The sequence below is a fragment of the Oncorhynchus clarkii genome, chromosome 28 (assembly GCF_045791955.1).
Source record: "Oncorhynchus clarkii lewisi isolate Uvic-CL-2024 chromosome 28, UVic_Ocla_1.0, whole genome shotgun sequence".
NCBI lineage: Eukaryota > Metazoa > Chordata > Actinopteri > Salmoniformes > Salmonidae > Oncorhynchus > Oncorhynchus clarkii.
Window position 1 is genome coordinate 41,753,301 of NC_092174.1, and position 25,380 is coordinate 41,778,680.

Below are 25,380 nucleotides of genomic sequence, written 5' to 3' on the forward strand. Positions count from 1 at the left end.
GAGAGAGAGAGAGAGAGAGAGAGAGAGAGAGAGAGAGAGAGAGAGAGAGAGAGAGAGAGAGAGAGAGAGAGAGAGAGAGAGAGAGAGAGAGAGAGAGAGTAGATATATATATAAATATATATAGAGAGAGAGAGTAGGGTAGATATATATAGGGAGGGTAGGGTAGATATATATATATATATATATAGAGAGAGAGAGAGTAGGGTAGATATATATAGGGAGGGTAGGGTAGATATATATATGTATATATATATATAGAGAGAGAGAGAGAGAGAGAGAGTAGGGTAGATATATATAGGGAGGGTAGGGTAGATATATATATATATATATATAGAGAGAGAGAGAGAGAGAGAGTAGGGTAGATATATATAGGATAGGGTAGGGTAGGGTAGGGTAGATATATATAGGGTAGGGTAGGGTAGATATATATATATATAGAGAGAGAGAGAGAGAGAGAGAGTAGGGTAGATATATATAGGGTAGGGTAGGGTAGGGTAGATATATATAGGGTAGGGTAGGGTAGGGTAGATATATATATATAAGGATACATGTGTGATAAATAACAATTCAGTAAGATATATTTGAATTAAAGAAACGGCACATGTCTAACTACGCAATGAAAGGAACAAAGAAATCACACTATCATGAAATTAATTCATCATCACGTTTTCAGAGCTGACTGTTACGAAGGAGAACTTTACCAAACCGAGTTTGACTTCTTGATTGGAATGTTAAAACACATATATTATTATACAAACATATACTGTGTTTACACTATTATGTTGCACCCGGACTATGCTGTGTTGGCTCTCACAATCACAAACACTACCACAGATCGTTGGCTGAAATCCTGACTTGAAATTTGAGAACGTAACTCGAATCCTCGATGCAGAGCATGACCCCGGGGTACATAGAGGGTCACCGTATAGGGAATAGGGTGTCATTTGAGACGCGCCCATACATACACTTAACCAGAGGGTACACTCTTCTACTAACCAGTTACTACAATCATATCTACAGTATTTGACCTCAATGCTCTGGTGATGGGGGTGACGATGACGATGATGTGTCTGTGGCAGCGTCGTTCAGGCCTTGTTTGAAGAAGCTGCCCTGCATCTTCAGTCTGTGGATTCTGCAAACAGACACAAACACATAGGGTTGGCAAGGAAGTATGTCATTGGTTGGGGCTGTGACTGGTCGTGTCATATCTCTTTTCCTGGTCCCGTTAGTCACATGGTCAGGAAGAACTCCTTAACTACACTGAAACCAACCAATGGAAATAAGATACTTATTTATGTAATCCTATAATATTTTATGTTTTACTTGATTATTTTTAATGAGTGAATTGTCGTTGCACTGGTTTGTGGCTGTTTATATTTTTTCTTGTGTAATAAATTAAATCAACCAAGTCAGTGTCACCGAGTCTCTCACCTCTCATGCGTCCTGCTGTTCTGATCCTCTTTAGACTTGGAGAAGGTCACAGGGTCACCTCCTTGGACCAGGTGAGCAAACTTCCCGTCACTTTCTGCTCTGAAAATCACCCTGCAGGAGAAGAAAGTCACAATCACCATCATACACTTAAAATCACTCCATTCAGCTCAACTCTAGAGAATCAGCGTGGATTGTTGACTAGAGTAGAGTTCAGTATAGCAGAGTACAGTAGAGTAGAGTAGAGTAGAGTAGAGTAGAGTAGAGTAGAGTAGGGTAGAATAGAGTAGAGTAGAGTAGGGTAGAGTAGAGTAGAGTAGAGTAGGGTAGGGAAGGGTAGAGTAGGGTAGGGTAGAATAGAATAGAGTAGAGTAGAGTAGAGTAGAGTAGAATAGAGTAGGGTAGGGAAGGGTAGAGTAGGGTAGGGTAGAATAGAATAGAGTAGAGTAGAGTAGAGTAGAGTAGAATAGAGTAGGGTACAGTAGAGTAGGGTAGGGTAGAGTGGGGTAGAGTAGAGTAGAGTAGGATAGAATAGAGTAGGGTACAGTAGTGTAGAGTAGGGTAGAATAGAGTAGAGTAGGATATACTAGAGTAGGGTAGAATAGAGTAGGTTAGGTTAGAATAGAATAGAGTAGGGTAGGGGAGAGTAGGGGAGAGTAGAGTAGGATAGAATAGAGTAGGGTACAGTAGTGTAGAGTAGGGTAGAATAGAGTAGAGTAGGATAGAATAGAGTAGGGTAGAATAGAGTAGGTTCGGTTAGAATAGAATAGAGTAGGGTAGGGTAGGGGAGAGTAGGGGAGAGTAGAGTAGGATAGAATAGAGTAGAGTAGAGTAGGGTAGAATAGAGTAGAGTACAGTACAGTACAGTAGAGTAGAGTAGAGTCGAGTAGAGTACAGTAGAGTACAGTACAGTAGAGTAGAGTATAGCAGAGTAGAATACAGTGCAGTACAGTACAGTAGAGCAGAGTAGAACAGAGTCGAGTCAAGTAAACTTTTCAGCCCACTCTACTGTACTGTGTTGTACTGTACTCTACTGTACTCTACTGTACTCTACTGTACTCTACTAGAGTTAAGTCAATCAAGTAGTTCCCTAAGGTAAATTCATATACAAGAGATAAATATGGTAGACTGCAGTAGATAGATAAAATTAGATGCTGACTTGGACTGGGTCTCTCCCGTTTTGACTCTAATCCTGCGGACCATGAACTCGTTTGAGTTGAAGAAAGAGAAGTAGGAGTCACTGTCCCACTGCAGAGTGACTCTCAGCAGCTCTCCCAGGTCTACGTCAGTGGTCAGTAGGAAGGACACGGTGGTGTTGGTGGTCACGTTGGACCTGTGTTGGGGGGGGTTAGCATAGTTAGGTAAACGCACATGAAATAAAACAACCAGAACTTTTAAAACGGGGTGCTGGGCCAGAAATTATTATTTGTTTTGCTCTATCGTAAATCAGCAGTGCACAGGAATTACACACAACTTCACTGTACCATTTCAATAGACAATGTAAAGTAACAATGAAATAACCTAATGTAAATCGACTGTAAACTAAACAGAAAATTAACAAAAAAAATACAGAACCAAGTACTAAATTGTAAGAAGTTGAATGTGTAGCAGAGCTGCTTACAGAAGGAGTTGGACGTCCTCCTTCTCTCCGTGGGTTCCATAAAGAGACACTATGAAGGGCTGCTCGTTCAGACTCAGGTTCTGCTGCTTGAAGACATGGAACTTCATCTGGTAGTGGAAGACTGAGGGTGGAGAACAGGACAGATTGTTTACGCAGCATAAACAAGAAGAAGAAGAAGAAGAAGAAGAAGAAGAAGAAGGAGAAGAAGAAGAAGAAGGATAAGAAGAAGAAGAAGAAGAAGGAGAAGAAGAAGAAGGAGAAGAAGAAGAAGAAGGAGAAGAAGAAGAAGGAGAAGAAGATGAAGAAGAAGGAGAAGAAGAAGAAGGAGAAGAAGAAGAAGGAGAAGAAGATGAAGAAGAAGGAGAAGAAGAAGAAGAAGAAGAAGAAGAAGAAGGAGAAGAAGAAGAAGAAGGAGAAGGAGAAGGAGAAGAAGAAGAAGGAGGAGAAGAAGATGAAGAAGAAGAAGAAGAAGGAGAAGAAGATAAAGAAGAAGAAGAAGGAGAAGAAGAAGAAGAAGAAGGAGAAGAAGGAGAATAAGATGAAGAAGAAGGAGAAGAAGAAGGAGAAGAAGATGAAGGAGAAGAAGAAGAAGGAGAAGAAGATGAAGAAGAAGAGGGAGGAGAAGACGAAGGAGGAGAACCTAGATACTACAATATGGAACATTGACGAGCTTTCTCAGTTTGATCTGCATTGTTTAGGAACACACCGCCCAGCTAACAATCAGATGTTTAACAGATTCACCAACCCACCTTTGAAGGGCATACTGGCGCCGGTCTTCAGGTACATCTTGGCGCTCCTGGTGGTGCGTATCTTGTTGACCCCGAAGCCCATGTTGTTGCAGCGGTTCTTACGGCAACTGAGACACAGGCCCCTGTCGAAAGCGTCTTTGGAGTTGCAGCGGTAGGCCATGCTTTGCTGCTGTTTGTTCACCAGCGAGTCGATGAACAGGTGCACAGAGCGCTCATGGGCGCACTTCACGATCTGATCCATGTCTGGTTCAATAAAATAAATAAATAAATGCAGGGTATGGCACAGGAGAGGATTAGTTATGAGCGATGTGTGTCTGACATTATGTTCACCTTCAGAACACCAATGCAGAGCGAGTGTCCTCTTACTACTAATCGCCACACTGTACTGTTGTGTTGAACTACAAACTAAAGAACATCAGCGCTGTTTTGAACATTCTGTTCTGTTCCAGCATTAGTATGTTTTATTCAACACGTAAAGTCTTGATGATGAGTTGGATAGAATCGGAAATGGCAATGTGCAACAGGCATTTATTTATTTATTTATTTTATTTTACCTTTATTTAACCAGGTAGGCAAGTTGAGAACAAGTTCTCATTTACAATTGCGACCTGGCCAAGATAAAGCAAAGCAGTTCGACACGTACAACGACACAGAGTTACACATGGAGTAAAACAAACATACAGTCAATAATACAGTATAAACAAGTCTATATACGATGTGAGCAAATGAGGTAAGGGAGGTAAAGGCAAAAAAGGCAATGGTGGCAAGGTAAATACAATATAGCAAATAAAACACTGGAATGGTAGTTTTGCAATGGAAGAATGTGCAAAGTAGAAATAAAAATAATGGGGTGCAAAGGAGCAAAATAAATAAATTAATTAAATACAGTTGGGAAAGAGGTAGTTGTTTGGGCTAAATTATAGGTGGGCTATGTACAGGTGCAGTAATCTGTGAGCTGCTCTGACCGTTGGTGCTTAAAGCTAGTGAGGGAGATAAGTGTTTCCAGTTTCAGAGATTTTTGTAGTTCGTTCCAGTCATTGGCAGCAGAGAACTGGAAAGAGAGGCGGTCAAAGAAAGAATTGGTTTTGGGGGTGACTAGAGAGATATACCTGCTGGAGCGTGTGCTACAGGTGGGAGATGCTATGGTGACCAGCATGACCAGGCATGTCTGAAGGTCAATGAAAAACAGATTTGGAAACAATGATGTTCTCTTGTGTGTGTTTTTTTTGTCCTTCACTTGTGTAATGACAAACAAAAATCACTACAGTGTGAATCCAGGGTTGTTCGAGGACGAGGCTAAGTCTGGTAAGTCTACTTTGATACCAGCTAGAGAAATCCAATAATTATATATGGAATTCTATGACTGTAGATATAGTTCGATTAAACTACAGTGTGAGGGTTTGTGGGAGTTGGAGTTGAGCCTGGGTCTACTTACTGTATATGCCTAGTTCTATAGAGCCTCACAGTGGAGGTGTCATAATACCCATAAAGCCTAGCGGTCGAACAGGGAAATGTTGTTTTTCCTCCATTTATTTTTCCCATTGGGAATTTTATAAACACTTCAAATAAGGGCTGTGTTTCATGTAGGTTTACCCTGTTTACCCCGTTTTGATAATCGTGTAAATCTTTCTTGGACAAGGTGACTTTTATCAATATATTCGGCTCTATTTACTCTCAGATTCGAAATGGCTAATTATCATCAAAGTAGACATCATGCCAGACTACAAATCCCTGCCAGTTCCTGCAAATCATCTCGAGCTGACACCTTCATCTCGAGCTGACACCTTCATCTCAAGCTGACGCCTTCATCTCGAGCTGACACCTTCATCTCGAGCTGACACCTTCATCTCGAGCTGACACCTTCATCTCGAGCGGACACCTTCATCTCGAGCTGACACCTTCATCTCGAGCTGACACCATCTCTAGCTGACATCTTCATCTCTAGCTGTTACCTTCATCTCGAGCTGACACCATCTCTAGCTGACACCTTCATCTCGAGCTGACACCTTCATCTCGAGCTGACACCATCTCTAGCTGACACCTTCATCTCGAGCTGACACCTTCATCTCTAGCTGACACCTTCATCTCGAGCTGACACCTTCATCTCGAGCTGACACCATCTCTAGCTGACACCTTCATCTCGAGCTGACACCTTCATCTCGAGCTGACACCTTCATCTCGAGCGGACACCTTCATCTCGAGCTGACACCTTCATCTCGAGCGGACACCTTCATCTCGAGCGGACACCTTCATCTCGAGCTGACACCTTCATCTCGAGCTGACACCTTCATCTCGAGCTGACACCTTCATCTCGAGCGGACACCTTCATCTCGAGCTGACACCATCTCTAGCTGACATCTTCATCTCTAGCTGTTACCTTCATCTCGAGCTGACACCATCTCTAGCTGACATCTTCATCTCTAACTGACACCTTCATCTCGAGCTGACATCTTTTGCTAACAGGTATTGTGTCAATTTAAAACTTGCCAAGACAATTCACAGAATTGTAAATGTAAAGAAATGTAGCCAATTTATTCATTACAAAATTTAGTTAATCCGCAGGTTCTTACCTTTGCCTCGATTCGGTAGTCTCATCATGGCATTTGTAGTTCTCTATGATAGCCACATTAGCAGCTAATTAGCATTTCATTTTGGAGGTAAATACAGGCAAATTGTAAAAGTCACCTTGTCCTAGAGACTTACACAGTTATCAAAATGTCACGCCCTACGGGAAGAATAACCTATGGGAAGAATCCCCTATGGGAAGAATAACCTATGGGAAAAATAACCTATGGGAAGAATCCCCTATGGGAAGAATCCCCTGTTGGAAAAATAACCTATGGGAAGAATCCCCTATGGGAAGAATCCCCTATGGGAAAAATAACCTATGGGAAGAATCCCCTGTGGGAAAAATAACCTATGGGAATAATCCCCTATGGGAAGAATCCCCTATGGGAAGAAACCCCTATGGGAAAAATCCCCTATGGGAAAAATCCCTTAAGGGAAAAATGAATGGTGAAGAAATGATGGAAACCATTTTCTTGTTTGACCGCTATTTGCTGCCCTACATGGAATCACTGGTCACTTTAATAACGGAACACTAGTCCTTTTAATCATGTTTACATACTGCTTTACTCATTTCATATATATGTATAAACTGTATTCTATTCTACTGCATTTTAGTCAATGCCACTACGACGTTGCTCGTCCTAGTATTTATATATTTCTTAATTCCATTATTTTACTTGTAGATTTGTGTGTACTGTTGTGTATTGTTAGATACTACTGCACTGTTGGAACTAGGAACACAAGCATTTCGCTACACCCGCAATAACATCTAATAAATATGTGTATGATTCCCAAAAAATAATTGTTGATTTGACTTGATATTTCATGGGGATTAATGACTCATACTGTGGTACTCTATTGAACTAAAGTGTTGGAGTTGGAGTGAAGCCTGTGTCTTCTCACTGTAGATGCCTAGTTCTATTAAACTACAGTGTGAGGGTTTGTGGGAGTTGGAGTTAAGCCTGTGTCTTCTCACTGTAGATGCCTAGTTCTATTAAACTACAGTGTGAGGGTTTGTGGGAGTTGGAGTTAAGCCTGTGTCTTCTCACTGTAGATGCCTAGTTCTATTGAACTACAGTGTGAGGGTTTGTGGGAGTTGGAGTGAAGCCTGTGTCTTCTCACTGTAGATGCCTAGTTCTATTGAACTACAGTGTGAGGGTTTGTGGGAGTTGGAGTTAAGCCTGTGTCTTCTCACTGTAGATGCCTAGTTCTATTGAACTACAGTGTGAGGGTTTGTGGGAGTTGGAGTGAAGCCTGTGTCTTCTCACTGTAGATGCCTAGTTCTATTGAACTACAGTGTGAGGGTTTGTGGGAGTTGGAGTGAAGCCTGTGTCTTCTCACCGTAGATGCCTAGTTCTATTGAACTACAGTGTGAGGGTTTGTGGGAGTTGTAGTTAGAGTGAAGCCTGTGTCTACTCACTGTGGAGGCCAAAGCTTCTCATCATGTCTACGGTGTGCCGGAAGGAGCAGCCTGGCTGCTCGGTTCCTCCGTTGGGGTAGATGTCCACATGGCCCACAGGTCTCTGGATACCGATACTGAGATCTGGAGACCCCCTGGTGTTGGTGTGGAGGACGTCCACAAATGTTGCATCGTCAGGAGACAGGCGGTTTAGGTGCTCAGCGTATTCGAAGCGAGGCCCAGCCGGATCCATGCCTGACAGAGAGAGCATGACAGGGAGAGGGACATTAGAAGACTGGTATGTTACAGTAACTTCCAGTGGTAGAACTACTATATTCTGCTCTGTTGTTAATAGTTAGTAGCTACTGCATATAATCAGAACACTGTCAGTCTGTTGTTATGGTGTCAGCCTGCTGTTGTGGTGTCAGCCTGCTGTTATGGTGTCAGCCTGCTGTTGTGGTATCAGCCTGTTGTTATGGTGTCAGCCTGTTGTTATGGTGTCAGCTTGCTGTTATGGTGTCAGCCTGCTGTTGTGGTGTCAGCCTGCTGTTATGGTGTCAGCCTGCTGTTATGGTGTCAGCCTGCTGTTGTGGTGTCAGCCTGCTGTTATGGTGTCAGCCTGCTGTTGTGGTGTCAGCCTGCTGTTGTGGTGTCAGCCCGCTGTTATGGTGTCAGCCTGATGTTGTGGTGTCAGCCTGATGTTATGGTGCCAGCCTGCTGTTATGGTGTCAGCCTGCTGTTATGGTGCCAGCCTGCTGTTATGGTGCCAGCCTGCTGTTATGGTGTCAGTCTGCTGTTGTGGTGTCAGCCTGCTGTTATGGTGTCAGCCTGCTGTTATGGTGTCAGCCTGTTGTTATGGTGTCTGCCTGCTGTTATGGTGTCAGTTTGCTGTTGTGGTGTCAGCCTGCTGTTATGGTGTCAGCCTGCTGTTATGGTGTCAGCCTGCTGTTGTGGTGTCAGCCTGCTGTTATGGTGTCAGCCTGCTGTTGTGGTGTCAGCCTGCTGTTGTGGTGTCAGCCTGCTGTTGTGGTGTCAGCCTGCTGTTGTGGTGTCAGCCTGCTGTTATGGTGTCAGCCTGCTGTTGTGGTGTCAGCCTGCTGTTATGGTGCCAGCCTGCTGTTATGGTGTCAGCCTGCTGTTATGGTACCAGCCTGCTTTTATGGTGTCAGCCTGCTGTTATGGTGTCAGCCTGCTGTTATGGTGTCAGTCTGCTGTTGTGGTGTCAGCCTGCTGTTATGGTGTCAGCCTGCTGTTGTGGTGTCAGCCTGCTGTTGTGGTGTCAGCCTGCTGTTATGGTGTCAGCCTGCTGTTATGGTGTCAGCCTGCTGTTACGGTGTCAGCCTGCTGTTATGGTGTCAGTCTGCCATGATGTATTAGAACACATGGTTCAAGGTACAAGCCTTCTGAAAGTTATACAGCAGTCTTTTGTGTGTTATAAATAGTCATTTGGGGGGTTATAAATTGTCATTTTGGGTGTTATAAATAGTCATTTTGGGGGTTATAAATAGTCATGTTGTGTGTTATAAATAGTCATTTTGGGGGTTATAAATAGTCATTTTGGGTGTTATAAATAGTCATTTTGGGTGTTATAAATAGTCATTTTGGGAGTTATAAATAGTCATTTTGGGTGTTATAAATAGTCATTTTGGGTGTTATAAATAGTCATTTTGGGGGTTATAAATAGTCATTTTGGGTGTTATAAATAGTCATTTTGGGGGTTATAAATAGTCATTTTGGGGGTTATAAATAGTCATTTTTGGGTGTTTACTTAAGCAGTGATTGGCTGACCAAAGTTTGATAGGCAACAAACCATTATAACTGCTATAGGGGTGCAACGTAAATACAAAAAAAATATTCAGGGCAAACTTGTATATCTTAGGTTTAGAACAAAGCCTAATGACACAGTAGTGATTAGGTTGATTGACAGATGGACAGTGCGAGGGCTGGGTCCTACCCAGAGCCATATACTTCTCTGTTATATATCTTTTTTGGTCCTATCCACCAGTGATATTACTCTGTTATCTGGCTGTGGTCTGGTCCTATCCACCAGTGATATTACTCTGTTGTCTATCTGTGGTCTGGTCCTATCCACCAGTGATATTACTCTGTTATCTGGCTGTGGTCTGGTCCTATCCACCAGTGATATTACTCTGTTATCTGGCTGTGGTCTGGTCCTATCCACCAGTGATATTACTCTGTTGTCTAGCTGTGGTCTGGTCCTATCCACCAGTGATATTACTCTGTTATCTGGCTGTGGTCTGGTCCTATCCACCAGTGATATTACTCTGTTGTCTAGCTGTGGTCTGGTCCTACCCACCAGTGATATTACTCTGTTGTCTAGCTGTGGTCTGGTCCTATCCACCAGTGATATTACTCTGTTGTCTAGCTGTGGTCTGGTCCTATCCACCAGTGATATTACTCTGTTGTCTAGCTGTGGTCTGGTCCTATCCACCAGTGATATTACTCTGTTATCTGGCTGTGGTCTGGTCCTACCCACCAGTGATATTACTCTGTTATCTGGCTGTGGTCTGGTCCTACCCACCAGTGATATTACTCTGTTATCTGGCTGTGGTTTGGTCCTACCCACCAGTGGGTTGCAGAGTTGAGGTGGATTGAGAGATGGTTATATGTCTCTATTGGTCCTACAGAAACCTGCTCCTACAGGCATCATACGAGGGATGAGAGCATCTCGTCCTACCCACCAGTGATCCTGTTGACCTTGTTGTTGGTCAGGTTTCCAGCTACGCCAGCCACGTGTGCTCCCAGGCTGTAGCCCAGCAGGTGGAGGTTCTTCAGGTCATACTTCAGATCCACCTGAGTGGAGGTATCATTTACTTTTAACAGATGATTGGTGTATTTCAGATCCACATAAATAACTGCACATTTCAAGTAAGAGAACACATGGATTATGGTTCTGGAATTATCAGTGTGGTAGAACAGTCAAACTGCGTTGATCGCCATTGCTAATTCTCTCTCTCGTCACAGCCCCATCTCTCTCTCTCTCTCGCCCCCACCCCCCTCTCTCTCTCTCACCCCCCCCCCTCTCTCTCTCTCTCGTCACCCCCCCTTTCTCTCTCTCTCTCTCTCTCATCACCCCCCTCTCTCTGAATAATTTTGCACGCCCTATTTTTCAGTTTTTGATTTGTTAAAAAAGTTTGAAATATCCAATAAATGTCGTTCCACTTCATGATTGTGTCCCACTTGTTGTTGATTCTTCACAAAAAAATACAGTTTTATATCTTTATGTTTGAAGCCTGAAATGTGGCAAAAGGTCGCAAAGTTCAAGGGGGCCGAATACTTTCGCAAGGCACTGTATCTCTTTCCATTCACCTCTGTTTGGTGGCTGGAAATATGTTACGCGTGGATGAACGGGCGCGGGTACACGTAGTAAAAGAGCCCTTTAATGTGATTGGTTGACAATCAGATGAAAACATCACGATTGGTTGTGCCACAACAAAAGGTAATACATTTTAAAAGTTAAATTACAAATCTTTAGACTAGTGCCACAGTGATCCTATTGAATGAATAGGGATTCCATACAGATTTCTAAGATTAAGAGGTACTGTTATGGGTCTACTTTCGCTCTTGTATAAATCCAATACATTATCCTTACAGTAGCGTACCAAAACGGCATCATGATCAAACCCTCACCTCCAGCCAGTTGATGAGCCTTGCCACATCCTCTCCAACCAGCTTGGTGTTGGCAGCGGAGTTGGGGTAGTGGTGCTGGGCCCGATCCAGCCAGTCCACCACTATAACGTTGGCATTGGGCACACGCTCAAACAGGGCCGCTACCAGCTCGTGGATCCAGCTCGCAAACAGACCTGCCACCTGGAACACAAGGCAGGAAGATACAAGTGTATTAGGGATGACTTACAGGGTCGTTAGGGAAAACCTCAAAGCCACACTATTCTCTATGTACTACACTTCTAACCAGACCCTATGTAGGGCAGTACTAACCAGACCCTATGTAGGGCAGTAATAACCAGACCCTATGTAGGGCAGTACTAACCAGACCCTATGTACGGCAGTACTAACCAGACCCTATGTAGGGCAGTACTAACCAGACCCTATGTAGGGCAGTACTAACCAGACCCTATGTAGGGCAGTACTAACCAGACCCTATGTAGGGCAGTAATAACCAGACCCTATGTAGGGCAGTAATAACCAGACCCTATGTAGGGTACTACTAACCAGACCCTACTGTGCACTACTAACCAGACCCTATGTAGAGCAGTACTAACCAGACCCTATGTAGGGCAGTAATAACCAGACCCTATGTAGGGTACTACTAACCAGACCCTACTGTGCACTACTAACCAGACCCTATGTAGAGCAGTACTAACCAGACCCTATGTAGGGCACTACTAACCAGACCCTATGTAGGGTACTACTAACCAGACCCTATGTAGGGCAGTACTAACCAGACCCTATGTAGGGCAGTAATAACCAGACCCTATGTAGGGCAGTAATAACCAGACCCTATGTAGGGTACTACTAACCAGACCCTACTGTGCACTACTAACCAGACCCTATGTAGGGCAGTAATAACCAGACCCTATGTAGGGCAGTAATAACCAGACCCTATGTAGGGTACTACTAACCAGACCCTACTGTGCACTACTAACCAGACCCTATGTATAGCAGTACTAACCAGACCCTATGTAGGGCAGTACTAACCAGACCCTATGTACGGCAGTAATAACCAGACCCTATGTAGGGCAGTACTAACCAGACCCTATGTAGGGCAGTACTAACCAGACCCTATGTAAGGCAGTACTAACCAGACCCTATGTAGGGCAGTACTAACCAGACCCTATGTAGGGCACTACTAACCAGACCCTATGTAGGGCACTACTAACCAGACCCTATGTAGGGCACTACTAACCAGTACTACATGTGCATCATGTAACAGCATGTAACATCATGTAACAGCATGTAACAGCATGTAACAGCATGTAACAGCATTTAGCAGGCAGCAGTGGTAGCAGTAAGAGAGACTTTACTATTGTGGCTTCACAAACAGATCTTAGACCAGGATACGCTCCTGTTGTCCAGCTGATCTGGGACCAGTTTACATTCCTGTTATTCAGCTGATCTGGGACCAGGATACACTTCTGTTATCCAGCTGATCTGGGACCAGTTTACATTCCTGTTATTCAGCTGATCTGGGACCAGGATACACTTCTGTTATCCAGCTGATCTGGGACCAGTTTACATTCCTGTTATCCAGCTGATCTGGGACCAGGATACACTTCTGTTATCCAGCTGATCTGGGACCAGTTTACATTCCTGTTATTCAGCTGATCTGGGACCAGGATACACTTCTGTTATCCAGCTGATCTGTGACCAGTTTACATTCCTGTTATTCAGCTGATCTGGGACCAGTCTACACTTCTGTTATCCAGCTGATCTGGGACCAGTCTACACTCCTGTTATCCAGCTGATCTGGGACCAATCTACACTTCTGTTATCCAGCTGATCTGGGACCAATCTACACTTCTGTTATCCAGCTGATCTGGGACCAATCTACACTTCTGTTATCCAGCTGATCTGGGACCAGGCTACATTCCTGTTATTCAGGTGATCTGAGACCAGGCTACATTCCTGTTATTCAGGTGATCTGAGACCAGGCTACATTCCTGTTATTCAGGTGATCTGAGACCAGGCTACATTCCTGTTATTCAGGTGATCTGAGACCAGGCTACACTCCTGTTATTCAGGTGATCTGAGACCAGGCTACATTCCTGTTATTCAGGTGATCTGAGACCAGGCTACATTCCTGTTATTCAGGTGATCTGAGACCAGGCTACATTCCTGTTATTCAGGTGATCTGAGACCAGGCTACATTCCTGTTATTCAGGTGATCTGAGACCAGGCTACATTCCTGTTATTCAGGTGATCTGAGACCAGGCTACATTCCTGTTATTCAGGTGACCTGAGACCAGGCTACATTCCTGTTATTTAGGTGATCTGAGACCAGGCTACATCCCTGTTATTCAGGTGACCTGAGACCAGGCTACATTCCTGTTATCCAGGTAGATACTTACCGACCAGCCATGAATGATGGCGAACGTGGGTAAGCTGATGTTGAAGCCACACCGTGTGACTGTATTCTTATCGCCTGGCACCAGGTAACACAGATCCTCCTCTGGCTCCTCGACTGAACGCACTGAGAACTTGGTCTCTATATCAGTGTAGTCCCGTATCCAGTTTGTACCGTTGCCTGGAGGGACAGAGGGAGAGATTGAAGACACACGATCCCCACTTTGTATCAAGTGTTTCAAAAACATTTAGTACGTGGCAATTAATGACCTATTATGCTGGCGGATACAGGAACGTTATAGGCACAGATGTTTCTAGACACCGGTGTTCGAAAGCACCGACGCATAATGCATATTCTCATGAGTTGAAAAGCACAAAATGGCCCTTAGGGGCTGTAGAGGTTCAACCAGAGAGAGTAGTCATTCCTCTCTCAGATTGCAAAATTATAAAATCATCCCAAACCTCATCATTTACAATATTTTGTTAAAGTTTAAAAACACAATATGCTACATATTTAAATATTAATACGCATACATAAAAATATGGTTATAATGTACATATGAATGTGTCATGATTTCGTGAAATCTCTTCTAGCCCATATGTTCAGGTGATCTGGGATCAGGGTACACTCCTCTTATCCTAATAAAACACCAACAGGTTAGGGGAGTTTTGTTCCTCCGAATAATGAACTGTCTGGCTGTCAGAACTCAAAACAGGTTAATGGAAACTGCCTTCATGGAGACTGCCTTCATGGAAACTGCCTTCATGGAGACTGCCTTCATGGAGACTGCCTTCATGGAGACTACCTTCATGGAAACTGCCTTCATGGAGACTGCCTTCATGGAAACTGCCTTCATGGAGACTGCCTTCATGGAGACTGCCTTCATGGAGACTGCCTTCATGGAAACTGCCTTCATGGAAACTGCCTCAGCTAAATGCCAACTTTCCAAATCCCGTGGCACAAATGTTCCAATTGTTAAAAAATCCACTGCACCTTTTATAAACAGCATGTAGCCTATTATAATCTGCTTACAAAACATATATGTATTACATTGTTATCTAACGTTTGTATTCAGAATAATGCATTCATTAATTTGAGAGAGTAAAAGAATCGTCCAACTTACCGAGAACAGGAGTTTCAGTGTTGAAGAGAGACTCACATGATGACTTGATACAAATCCCAATTATGATCAACCAGGGGATTTCCTTTCCCATAGTACAGTTGATTCAATATAATTAAAGAACTTTCCAAATTAAAAAGTAAATTGTTTGTCACTTTAATCCACAGGAATGTATTTTACTGCTTGTAAAAGTCTATTTTTGTAAAAGTTGTCCAACTACGTAAAATTATATTCACTTGAACTTGAAGGTTTCAAATGGTTTATTTATACTGGCCCCGTAGACGCATGTAAATCCAACCCTATTTCTATTGGTCTAAAACATGGGCAAGGCTTGGACAACCTTCCCAAATGGGGACAATGTCAACAAATCACGTCTGCTTCAGGACTACTGTTCTTCCCTGAGTACTTACCTGGTATGGTACACTGACTGTGTATAAAAATACACACACACACACACACACACACACACACACAGTAGGCATGCATACACTATATACAAAAGTATGGGAACACTCCTTCAAATTAGCAGATTCGGCTATTTCAGGCACACCCATTGCTGATAGGTGTATAAAAAAGAGCACACAGCCATGCAATCTCCATAGACAAACGTTGGCAGTAGAATGGCCTTACTGAAGAGCTCAGTGGCTTTCAATGTTGCACCATCACAGGATAACACCTTTTACAGGTCAATTTGTCAAATTTCTGCTCTGCTAGAGCTGCACTGGTCAACTGTAAGTGCTGTTATTGCGAAGTGGAAACGTTTAGGAGAAACACCTGCTCAGCCGCAAAGTGGTAGGCCACACAAGTCCACAGAACGAGACCGCCGAGTGCTGATGGGCATGGCGTGTAAAATCTGCCTCTGAAAGCAAGGTCAGCACAATGAACTGTTCATCGGGAACTTAATGAAATGGGTTTCCATGGCTGAACAGCCTGATCACCATGCGAAATACCAAGCATCGGCTGGAGTGGTGTAAAGCTCCCCACTATTGGACTGGGGCAGTGGAAATGCTTTCTATGGAGTGATGAATCACTCTTCACCATCTGGCAGTCTGACGGACGAATCTGGGTTTGGTGGATGCCAGGAGAACGCCACCTGCCACAATGCATAATACAAACTGTAAAGTTTGGTGGAGGGGGAATAATGGTCTGGGGCTGTTTTTCATGGTTCGGGCTAGTCCCCTTAGTTCCGGGGAAGGGAAATCGTAATGCTACAGCATACAGTGACATTCTAGACGATTCTGTGCTTCCAATATTATGGCAACAGTTTGGGGAATGCCATTTCCTGTTTCAGCATGACAATGGCACCATGCACAAAGCGAGATACAGAAATGGTTTGTCGAGATCGGTGTGGAAGAACTTGACCAGCCTACACAGAGCCCTGACCTCAACCCCATCGAACACCTTTGGGATGAATTGGAACGCCGACTGCGAGCCAGGCCTAATTGCCCAACATCAGTGCCCGACCTCACTAATGCTCTTGTGGCTGAATGCCCACAGCAATGTTCCAACGTCTAGTGGAAAGCCTTCCCAGAAGAGTGGCAGCTGTTATAGCAGCAAAGGGAGACCAACTCCATATTAATGCCCATGATTTCAGAATGAGATGTTGGACGAGCACGTGTCCGCATACTTTTGATCATGTCGTGTACATCACCTTTAGTTTATTATATAGACCACTTACTGTTGTTGTAAATATTAGTAATGGCTAATATTGTATTCATTGTATAATTACTCACTTTAGCAGACAGCAACATATATTATTGTAATAATATGTCAAAAATAATTCACAATTATGACATATATAAGAATATAATCATATATATAAGAATATAATCATAATTAATATAATTAATCATTCCATTTTAGCCTATCCACCCTTTTCTAGTTCAACCCCCACGCCCCCATCTCAGACAATCTGCTAAACTTCCCTTTTTCAATTCAACCCCCATGCCCCCATTTCAGACAATCTGCTAAACTTCCCCTATTTAGTTCAACCCCCATGCCCCCATTTCAGACAATCTGCTAAACTTCCCCTATTTAGTTCAACCCCCATGCCCCCATTTCAGACAATCTGATAGGCTGCCAATGCCTGTTCTCTTCTCAAGAACACACCATCCACAGTTAGCGTGCTTCTGCTGTCATTGACGTTTGACATATTTATTTTTCCATTTAGCCTACCACATGTTGTAAGGTTTGTCACTGATGTTGCTCGTGTACCATGTCTCAATAAGTGTACTACATTGTTAATCACAGGCACCAATGAAACATCGAATGTACCTGTTTCACTAAGGCAGGCATAGGACTGTAATAAATGATTACATCATTTACCAATATCAATTAATATAATCCCTGGGCTGTAATAAAAATGTTTAAAAAAAAGCTTAGCAGTAGCAAACTTCTGTCTAAAAATAACCATTTTGAAATATGTTGAAATATTGTTGAATCATTCCTGACAATTTCTCCATTCTCATATGCAACCATCGCACTTGCAAGACTCATGAAATACCAGACAGAAATGTGTGCTCACTTGGCGTCTCACAATAATATCCTCATGCTATAGAAATCTGATTGCATAGAACAGAAAATATTAGAATAACTTTATTTCTCTCAGAGGGAACTTCAGTCTGTGACAATTGGGATATATAATTTGGATATATAATTGGGATATATAATTTGGATATATAATTGGGATGTATAATTGGGATATATAATTTGGATATATAATTGGGATATATAATTGGGATATATAATTGGGATATATATGTATACAGGACTGTCTTCAGTTGATCCTTATTGGATTTGACAGGTGGTGAAGACTCAGTAATGATAATAAAGGGGAGTTTTTTTTTTAAATTTAAAGCTCTTAGATCAGGAACTATTCAATCAGATTTGTCTAATTACCTCCAACGTGACTCGGTGGAACATTCCTTGAAATCAAATCAAAAGGGGCTTCAGGTGGGAAATCACTTGTAGTATTATCTATGAAACTCGCTCATCTTTGGTGTTTTCCATTGTTCTTACGAGAGGAGTTACAGTGTAACTCCTGAATCAGACAGCTGCAGTACGTCAGAAATGGTACATGTTTTTTCATCATGTTGTTAAAGAGTTCACCTTAGAACAGTCTCGTAGACAGGTAGGTGTTTTTCACCATGCTGTTAAAGACTTCACCTTAGAACAGTCTCGTAGACAGGTAGGTGTTTTTTGCACATTCATGTGACATAATGTAGCAACATTTTATCCTATACTCTAAGCATTATCCAGAAATTAGAATTAGACCCAAAATGAAAGCCATTGCCTGAGGACGGTGCCTGAGGACGGTGCCTGAGGACGGTGACGGAGGACGGTGCCTGAGGACGGTTCCCGGAAGATAGGGCCTTTTTTTGACACCGCCTGGTATACAGGTCTTGGATGGCACTGGCCTGTACGCACCACCCTCGGTAGCTCCTTGCGGTCGGATGTCAAGCAGTTGCCATACCAGGCGGTGAGGCAGCCAGTCAAGATGCTCTCAACGGTGCAGCTGTATACATTTTTGAGGATCTGAGGGCCCCATGCCCTCAGCCTCCTAAGGGAGAATAGGTGTTGTCATGCTCTCTTCGTGACTGTGTTGGTGTGTGTGGACCATGATACTTCCTTAGTGATATGGACACTAATGAACTTGAAGCTGTCAATCTGCACCACTACAGCCCCATTGATGTAGATGGGTGCATGCTCAGCCCTTCGTTTCCTCCTTTGTCTTGATCACGCCGAGGGAGAGGTTGTTGTCCTGGCACCACACAGCCAGGTCTCTGACCTCCTCCCTGTAGGCTGTCTCATCATCGTCGGTGATCAGGCCTACCACCATCGTGTCGTCAGCAAACTTAATGATGGTGTTGGAGTCCTGCGCTGGCCACGCAGTTGTGGGTGAACAGGGAGTACAGGATGGGGACTAAGCACGGAGCGATGGTCATTTAGTCAGGTTATCTTGGAGTTCTTGGGCACAGGGACTATGGTGGTTTGCTTGAAACATGTAGGTATTACAGACTGCTAGCCTCGAAGCGAGCATAGAAGGTATTTAGCTCGTCTGGTAGGTTTGCCTCACTGGACCGCTCACTCCTGGGTTTCCCCTTGTAATTTGTTATACACTATATTTACAAAAGTATGTGGACACCCCTTCAAATGAGTAAATGCAGCTATTTTAGCCACACCCGTTGCTGACAGGTGTATAAAATCGAGCACCCCGCCATGCAATCTCCATAGACAAACATTGGCAGTAGAATGGCCTTACTAAAGAGCTCAGTGACTTCCAATGTGGCAATGTCATAGGATGCCACCTTTCCAACAAGTCAGTGGATGAATGGAAGCAAGATCCCGCAGCAATGTTCCAACATCTAGTGGAAAGTCTTTGTTGGACGAGCAGGTGTCCACATACTTTTGGTCATGTAGGAAAGTTTGCAAGCCCTGCCAAATCCAACGAGCGTCAGAGCTTGGTCCTGTTCTGACGCTTTGGCTATTTGAGCACATCATTGGTACTTCCTGTTTTAGTTTTTGCTTGTAAGCAGGAATCAGGAGGACGGAGTTATGGTCAGATTTGCCAAATGGAGGGCGATGGAGTGCTTTGTATGCGTCTCTATGTGCCAGAATAAGAACCTATCCCTCAACGTAACCAAGACTAAGGAGATGATTGTGGACTACAGGAAAAGGAAACTAAAAAGATTTGGCATGGGTCCTGAGATCCTCAAAAGGTTCTACAGCTGCAACATCGAGAGTATCCTGTCTGGTTGCATCACTGCCTTGTACGACAATTGCTCGGCCTCCGACCGCAAGGCACTACAAAGGGTAGTGCGTACGGCCCAGTACATCACTGGGGCAAAGCTGCCTGCCATCCAGGACCTCTACACCAGGCGGTGTCAGAGGAAGTCCATAAAAATTGTCAAGGACCCCAGTCATAGACTGTTCTCTCTACTACTGCGCATGGGAAGCGGTACAGGAGTGCCAAATCTAGGACATAAAGGCTTCTCAACAGTTTTTACCCCCAAGTCATAAGACTCCTGAACAGGTAACCAAATGGTTACCCGGACTATTTGCATTGTGTGCCTCCCCCAACCCCTCTTTTACGCTGCTGCTACTCTCTGTTTATCATATATGCATAGTCACTTTAACTATACATTAATGTACATACTACCTCATTTGCCACAACCAACCAGTGCTCCCGCTATATGGCTAACCAGGCTATCTGCATTGTGTCCCGCCACCCACCATCCGCCAACCCCTCTTTATGCTACTGCTACTCTCTGTTCATCATATATGCATAGTCACTTTAAACATATTTACATGTACATACTACCTCAATCAGCCTGACTAACCGGTGTCTGTATATAGCCTTGCTACTGTTATTTTCAAATATGTTTTTACTGTTGTTTTATTTCTTTACTTGCCTACACACACACACACACACACACACACACACACACACACACACACACACACACACGCACACACACCCACCTTTTTTTTTCGCACTATTGGTTAGAGCCTGTAAGTAAGCATTTCACTGTAAGATTGGTCGTGCCAATTGAGGTAGTGTGTACATGAATGTATAGTTAAGTAAGTGTTGTATTCGGCGCACGTGACAAATAAACTTTGATTTGATCCAGAAACCTATGAGTCTTCAGTCCAGTAACCTATGAGTCTTCAGTCCAGTAACCTATGAGCCTTCAGTCCAGTAACCCATGAGCCTTCAGTCCAGTAACCTATGAGTCTTCAGTCCAGTAACCCATGAGCCTTCAGTCCAGTAACCTATGAGTCCAGTAACCCATGAGTCTTCAGTCCAGTAACCTATGAGTCCAGTAACCCATGAGTCTTCAGTCCAGTAACCTATGAGTCCAGTAACCCATGAGTCTTCAGTCCAGTAACCTATGAGTCTTCAGTCCAGTAACCTATGAGTCTTCAGTCCAGTAACCTATGAGTCTTCAGTCCAGTAACCTATGAGTCTTCAGTCCAGTAACCTATGAGCCTTCAGTCCAGTAACCTATGAGCCTTCAGTCCAGTAACCTATAAGTGTTACAAGTGGTGCTCAGCTGGTAGAGAAGGGTGCTTGTAACATCAGGGAGTGGGTTCGTTTCAAGCTGTGAACACCCATATGAAAATGTATGCACACCCTACTGTAAGTCGCTTTGGATAAAAGTGTCCCCTAAATGGTATATGTTGTGTTATGTGCAGTGCCTTCAGAAAGTATTCACACCCCTTGACTTTTCCCACGTTGTGTTTTGTCACTGGTCTACAAACCCCATATTGTCAAAGTGTAATTATGTTATTAGAAGTGTTTACAAAAAGTATTCAACCCCTTTGTTATGGCAAGCTGAAATAAATTCAGGAGTAAAAATATGCATAATTAGGTCACATAATAAGTTGCGTGGACTCACCCTGTGTCCAATAATAGTGTTGAACATGATTTCTGAATGACTACCTCATCTCTGTACCCCACACATACAATTATCTGTATGGTCCCTCAGTCGAGCAGTGAATTGCAAACACAGATTCAACCACGAAGACCAGGGAAGTTTTCCAATGCCTCGCAAAGAAGGGCATCTATTGGTAGATGTGTAAAAATAAAAAAGCAGATATTAAATATCCTTTTTATTAATTATTAATTACAATTTCGATGGTGTATCAATACAGCCAGCCACTGCAAAAATGCATGCGTCCTTCCTAACTCAGTTGCCAGAGAGGAAGGAAACTGTTAAGGGATTTCACTATGAGGCCAATGGTGACTTTAAAACAGTTACAGAGTTGAGTGGGTGTGATAGGAGGAAACTGAGGATGGATCAACAACATTGTAGTTACTCCACAATACTAACCTAAATGACAGAGTGAAGAGAAGGAAGTCTGTGCAGAATATAAATATTCCAAAGCATGCATCCTGTTTGCAACAAGGCATTAAAATGATGCGTTATATTTGTGGCAAATCCAATGCAACACATTAATGAGTACCACTTTCTATATTTTCAAGCATAGTGGTGGCTGAATCATGTTATGGGTATGCTTGTCATCGTGAAGGACTGGGAAGTTTTTCAGGATAAAAATATGGAGCTAAGCACAGACAAAATCCTAGAGGAAAACCTGGCTCAGTCTGCTTTCCACAAGACACTGTGAGATTCACCTTTAAGCAGGACAATGACCTGAAACACAAGGTAAAACCTAGACTGGAGTTGGTTACCAAGAAGACAGTGAATGTTCCTGAGGTGCAGAGTTACAGTCTTGGCTTAAAAATCTGTGGCAACGACCTGAAAATGTCTGTTTAGCATTGAACAACAACCAATTTGTCGCAGCTTAAAGAATTTTAAAAGAATAACGGGCACATTCTTTAAAATAATGATGGGCACATTCTTTAAAAGAATAATGGGCACATTCTTTAAAAGAATGATGGGCACATTCTTTAAAAGAATAATGGGCACATTCTTTAAAAGAATAATGGGCACATTCTTTAAAAGAATAATCGGCACATTCTTTAAAAGAATAATGGGCACATTCTTTAAAATAATAATGGGCACATTCTTTAAAAGAATAATGGGCACATTCTTTAAAAGAATAATGGGCACATTCTTTAAAAGAATAATGGGCACATTCTTTAAAAGAATAATGGGCATATTCTTTAAAAGAATAATGGGCACATATTGTATAATCCCAGTGTGCAAAGAACTCTTCGAGCAGGGTTCATCAACTGGAGACTCGCATTTTAACGTTCCATCCTCCCATTCGAAAGATGGCACCTTACGCACGGCAATGTCCCCAAATGTAATCAAGGTTTGAAAATATTATGTTTAAGTCAAATATTAGATCTGTTTAGGCTTATTGTGAGTTAGGGTTGGGGTTGGGGTTGGGGTTGGGTTAGGGTTGGGGTTGGGGTTAGGGTTGGGGTTGGGGTTGGGGTTGCAGTCTAAAAATATTTATTTTATTATGTTCCCGCCCCCCAGCCATCCGCTCAAGAAACAATTGGCCCGCGGCTGAATCTAGTTAATGATCTCTGTCTTAGAGACTTACTCAGACTCACAGCTTTAATCACTTCCAAAGGTGATTCTAACATGTATTGACTCAGGGGCGTGAATACTTATGTAAATTAGATATTTCATTATTTCCTTTTTGAAGAAATGTGCCAAAATTTCTAAAAACACATTATCACTTTGTCATTATGGGGTATTGTGTGTAGACTGGTGAGATAACAATGTAATCCATTTTGAATTCAGGCTGTAACACAACAAAATGTGGAATGAATCATGGGGTATGAATTCTTTCTGAAGGCACTGTAACAGGTGTTAGTCATCAGTAAGGGACAAGGGTTCATGTAATGAGATTGTATCAGATAAGGTCACTCCACAGCTTGAAATAGTACCAATGACCTTTTCCGGTGCCAGGGCAACTGGTTTGTACATTGTCAAGCAGGGCATTCATGTGTGTTGATGAGCAGAGTGTCACTAGTTCCAGCCATGGAATGGAAAGTGACAGTGGAGGAAGCGATACTGTTTGCAGCACAGTGATTTCTGTCACATTTTACTTTTACTCTCGTCTACAGTCAGAGACAGAACATCTCTGACCTAAACTCTCTAAACCTTTAGATAGAGACAGAACATCTCTGACCTAAACTCTCTAAACCTTTAGATAGAGACAGAACATCTCTGACCTAAACTCTCTTAACCTTTAGATAGAAACAGAACATCTCTGACCTAAACTCTCTAAACCTTTAGATATAAACAGAACATCTCTGACCTAAACTCGCTAAACCTTTAGATATAAACAGAACATCTCTGACCTAAACTCTCTAAACCTTTAGATATAAACAGAACATCTCTGACCTAAACTCTCTAAACCTTTAGATAGAGACAGAACATCTCTGACCTAAACTCTCTAAACCTTTAGATAGAGACAGAACATCTCTGACCTAAACTCTCTAAACCTTTAGATAGAGACAGAACATCTCTGACCTAAACTCTCTAAACCTTTAGATATAAACAGAACATCTCTGACCTAAACTCTCTAAACCTTTAGATATAAACAGAACATCTCTGACCTAAACTCTCTAAACCTTTAGATATAAACAGAACATCTCTGACCTAAACTCGCTAAACCTTTAGATATAAACAGAACATCTCTGACCCAAACTCTCTAAACCTTTAGATATAAACAGAACATCTCTGAATCAAACTCTCTAAACCTTTAGATAGAGACAGAACATCTCTGACATAAACTCTCTAAACCTTTAGATATAAACAGAACATCTCTGACCCAAACTCTCTAAACCTTTAGAGAAAAGCAGAACATCCATGACCCAAACTCTCTAAACCTTTAGATAGAGACAGAACATCTCTGACATAAACTCTCTAAACCTTTAGATAGAGACAGAACACATCTGACCTAAACTCTCTAAACCTTTAGATAGAGACAGAACATCTCTGACATAAACTCTCTAAACCTTTAGATAGACAGAACACATCTGACCTAAACTCTCTAAACCTTTAGAGAAAAGCAGAACATCTCTGACCCAAACTCTCTAAACCTTTAGATAGAGACAGAACACATCTGACCTAAACTCTCTAAACCTTTAGATAGAGACAGAACATCTCTGACATAAACTCTCTAAACCTTTAGATAGACAGAACACATCTGACCTAAACTCTCTAAACCTTTAGAGAAAAGCAGAACATCTCTGACCCAAACTCTCTAAACCTTTAGATATAAACAGAACATCTCTGACCTAAACTCTCTAAATATTTAGATATAAACAGAACATCTCTGACCCACACTCTCTTAACCTTTAGATATAACCAGAACACCTCTGACCCAAACTCTCTTAACCTTTAGATATAAACAGAACATCTCTGACCTAAACTCTCTAAATCTTTAGATATAAACAGAACATCTCTGACCCACACTCTCTTAACCTTTAGATAGAGACTGAACATCTCTGTGTCACGCCCTGATCTGTTTCACCTGTCCTTGTGCCTGACTCCACCAGGTGTCGCCCATCTTCCCCATCATCCCCTGTGTTCTTACACCTGTGTTTTCTGTTTGTCTGTTGCCAGTTCGTCTTGTTTGTCAAGCTTACCAGCGTTTGTCCTGTCAGCTCCTGTTTTTTCCCAGACTCTCTTTTTCTCGTCCTCCTGGTTTTGGACCCTTGCCTGTCCTGACCCTGTACCCGCCCGCCTGACCACTCTGCCTGTCCTGACCTTGTACCCGCCCGCCTGCCCACTCTGCCTGTCCTGACCCTGTACCCGCCCGCCTGACCACTCTGCCTGTCCTGACCCTGTACCCGCCCGCCTGACCACTCTGCCTGTCCTGACCCTGTACCCGCCCGCCTGACCACTCTGCCTGTCCTGACCCTGTACCCGCCCGCCTGACCACTCTGCCTGTCCCTGACCCTGAGCCGTCCTGTACCTTTGCTCCACCTCTGAATTACTGAACTCTGCCTGTCCTGACCCA

General features: G+C 43.0%; 1 protein-coding gene across 1 annotated transcript; it reads right to left on the reverse strand.

Annotated features, from left to right (window-relative positions):
• Nucleotides 1-452: 452 nt before the first annotated feature.
• LOC139387078 (lipoprotein lipase) lies at nucleotides 453-15,169 on the reverse strand. The gene is made up of 10 exons (XM_071133064.1): nucleotides 14,935-15,169; nucleotides 13,816-13,991; nucleotides 11,417-11,596; nucleotides 10,468-10,579; nucleotides 7,787-8,020; nucleotides 3,799-4,041; nucleotides 3,050-3,170; nucleotides 2,588-2,761; nucleotides 1,432-1,542; nucleotides 453-1,132 (listed from the first exon to the last, which is right to left on the reverse strand). The coding sequence occupies exons 1-10, from the start codon at nucleotides 15,023-15,025 to the stop codon at nucleotides 1,030-1,032; spliced, it is 1,545 nt and encodes a 514-aa protein (XP_070989165.1). The 5' UTR covers nucleotides 15,026-15,169; the 3' UTR covers nucleotides 453-1,029.
• Between the last annotated feature and the right edge of the window lie 10,211 nt (nucleotides 15,170-25,380).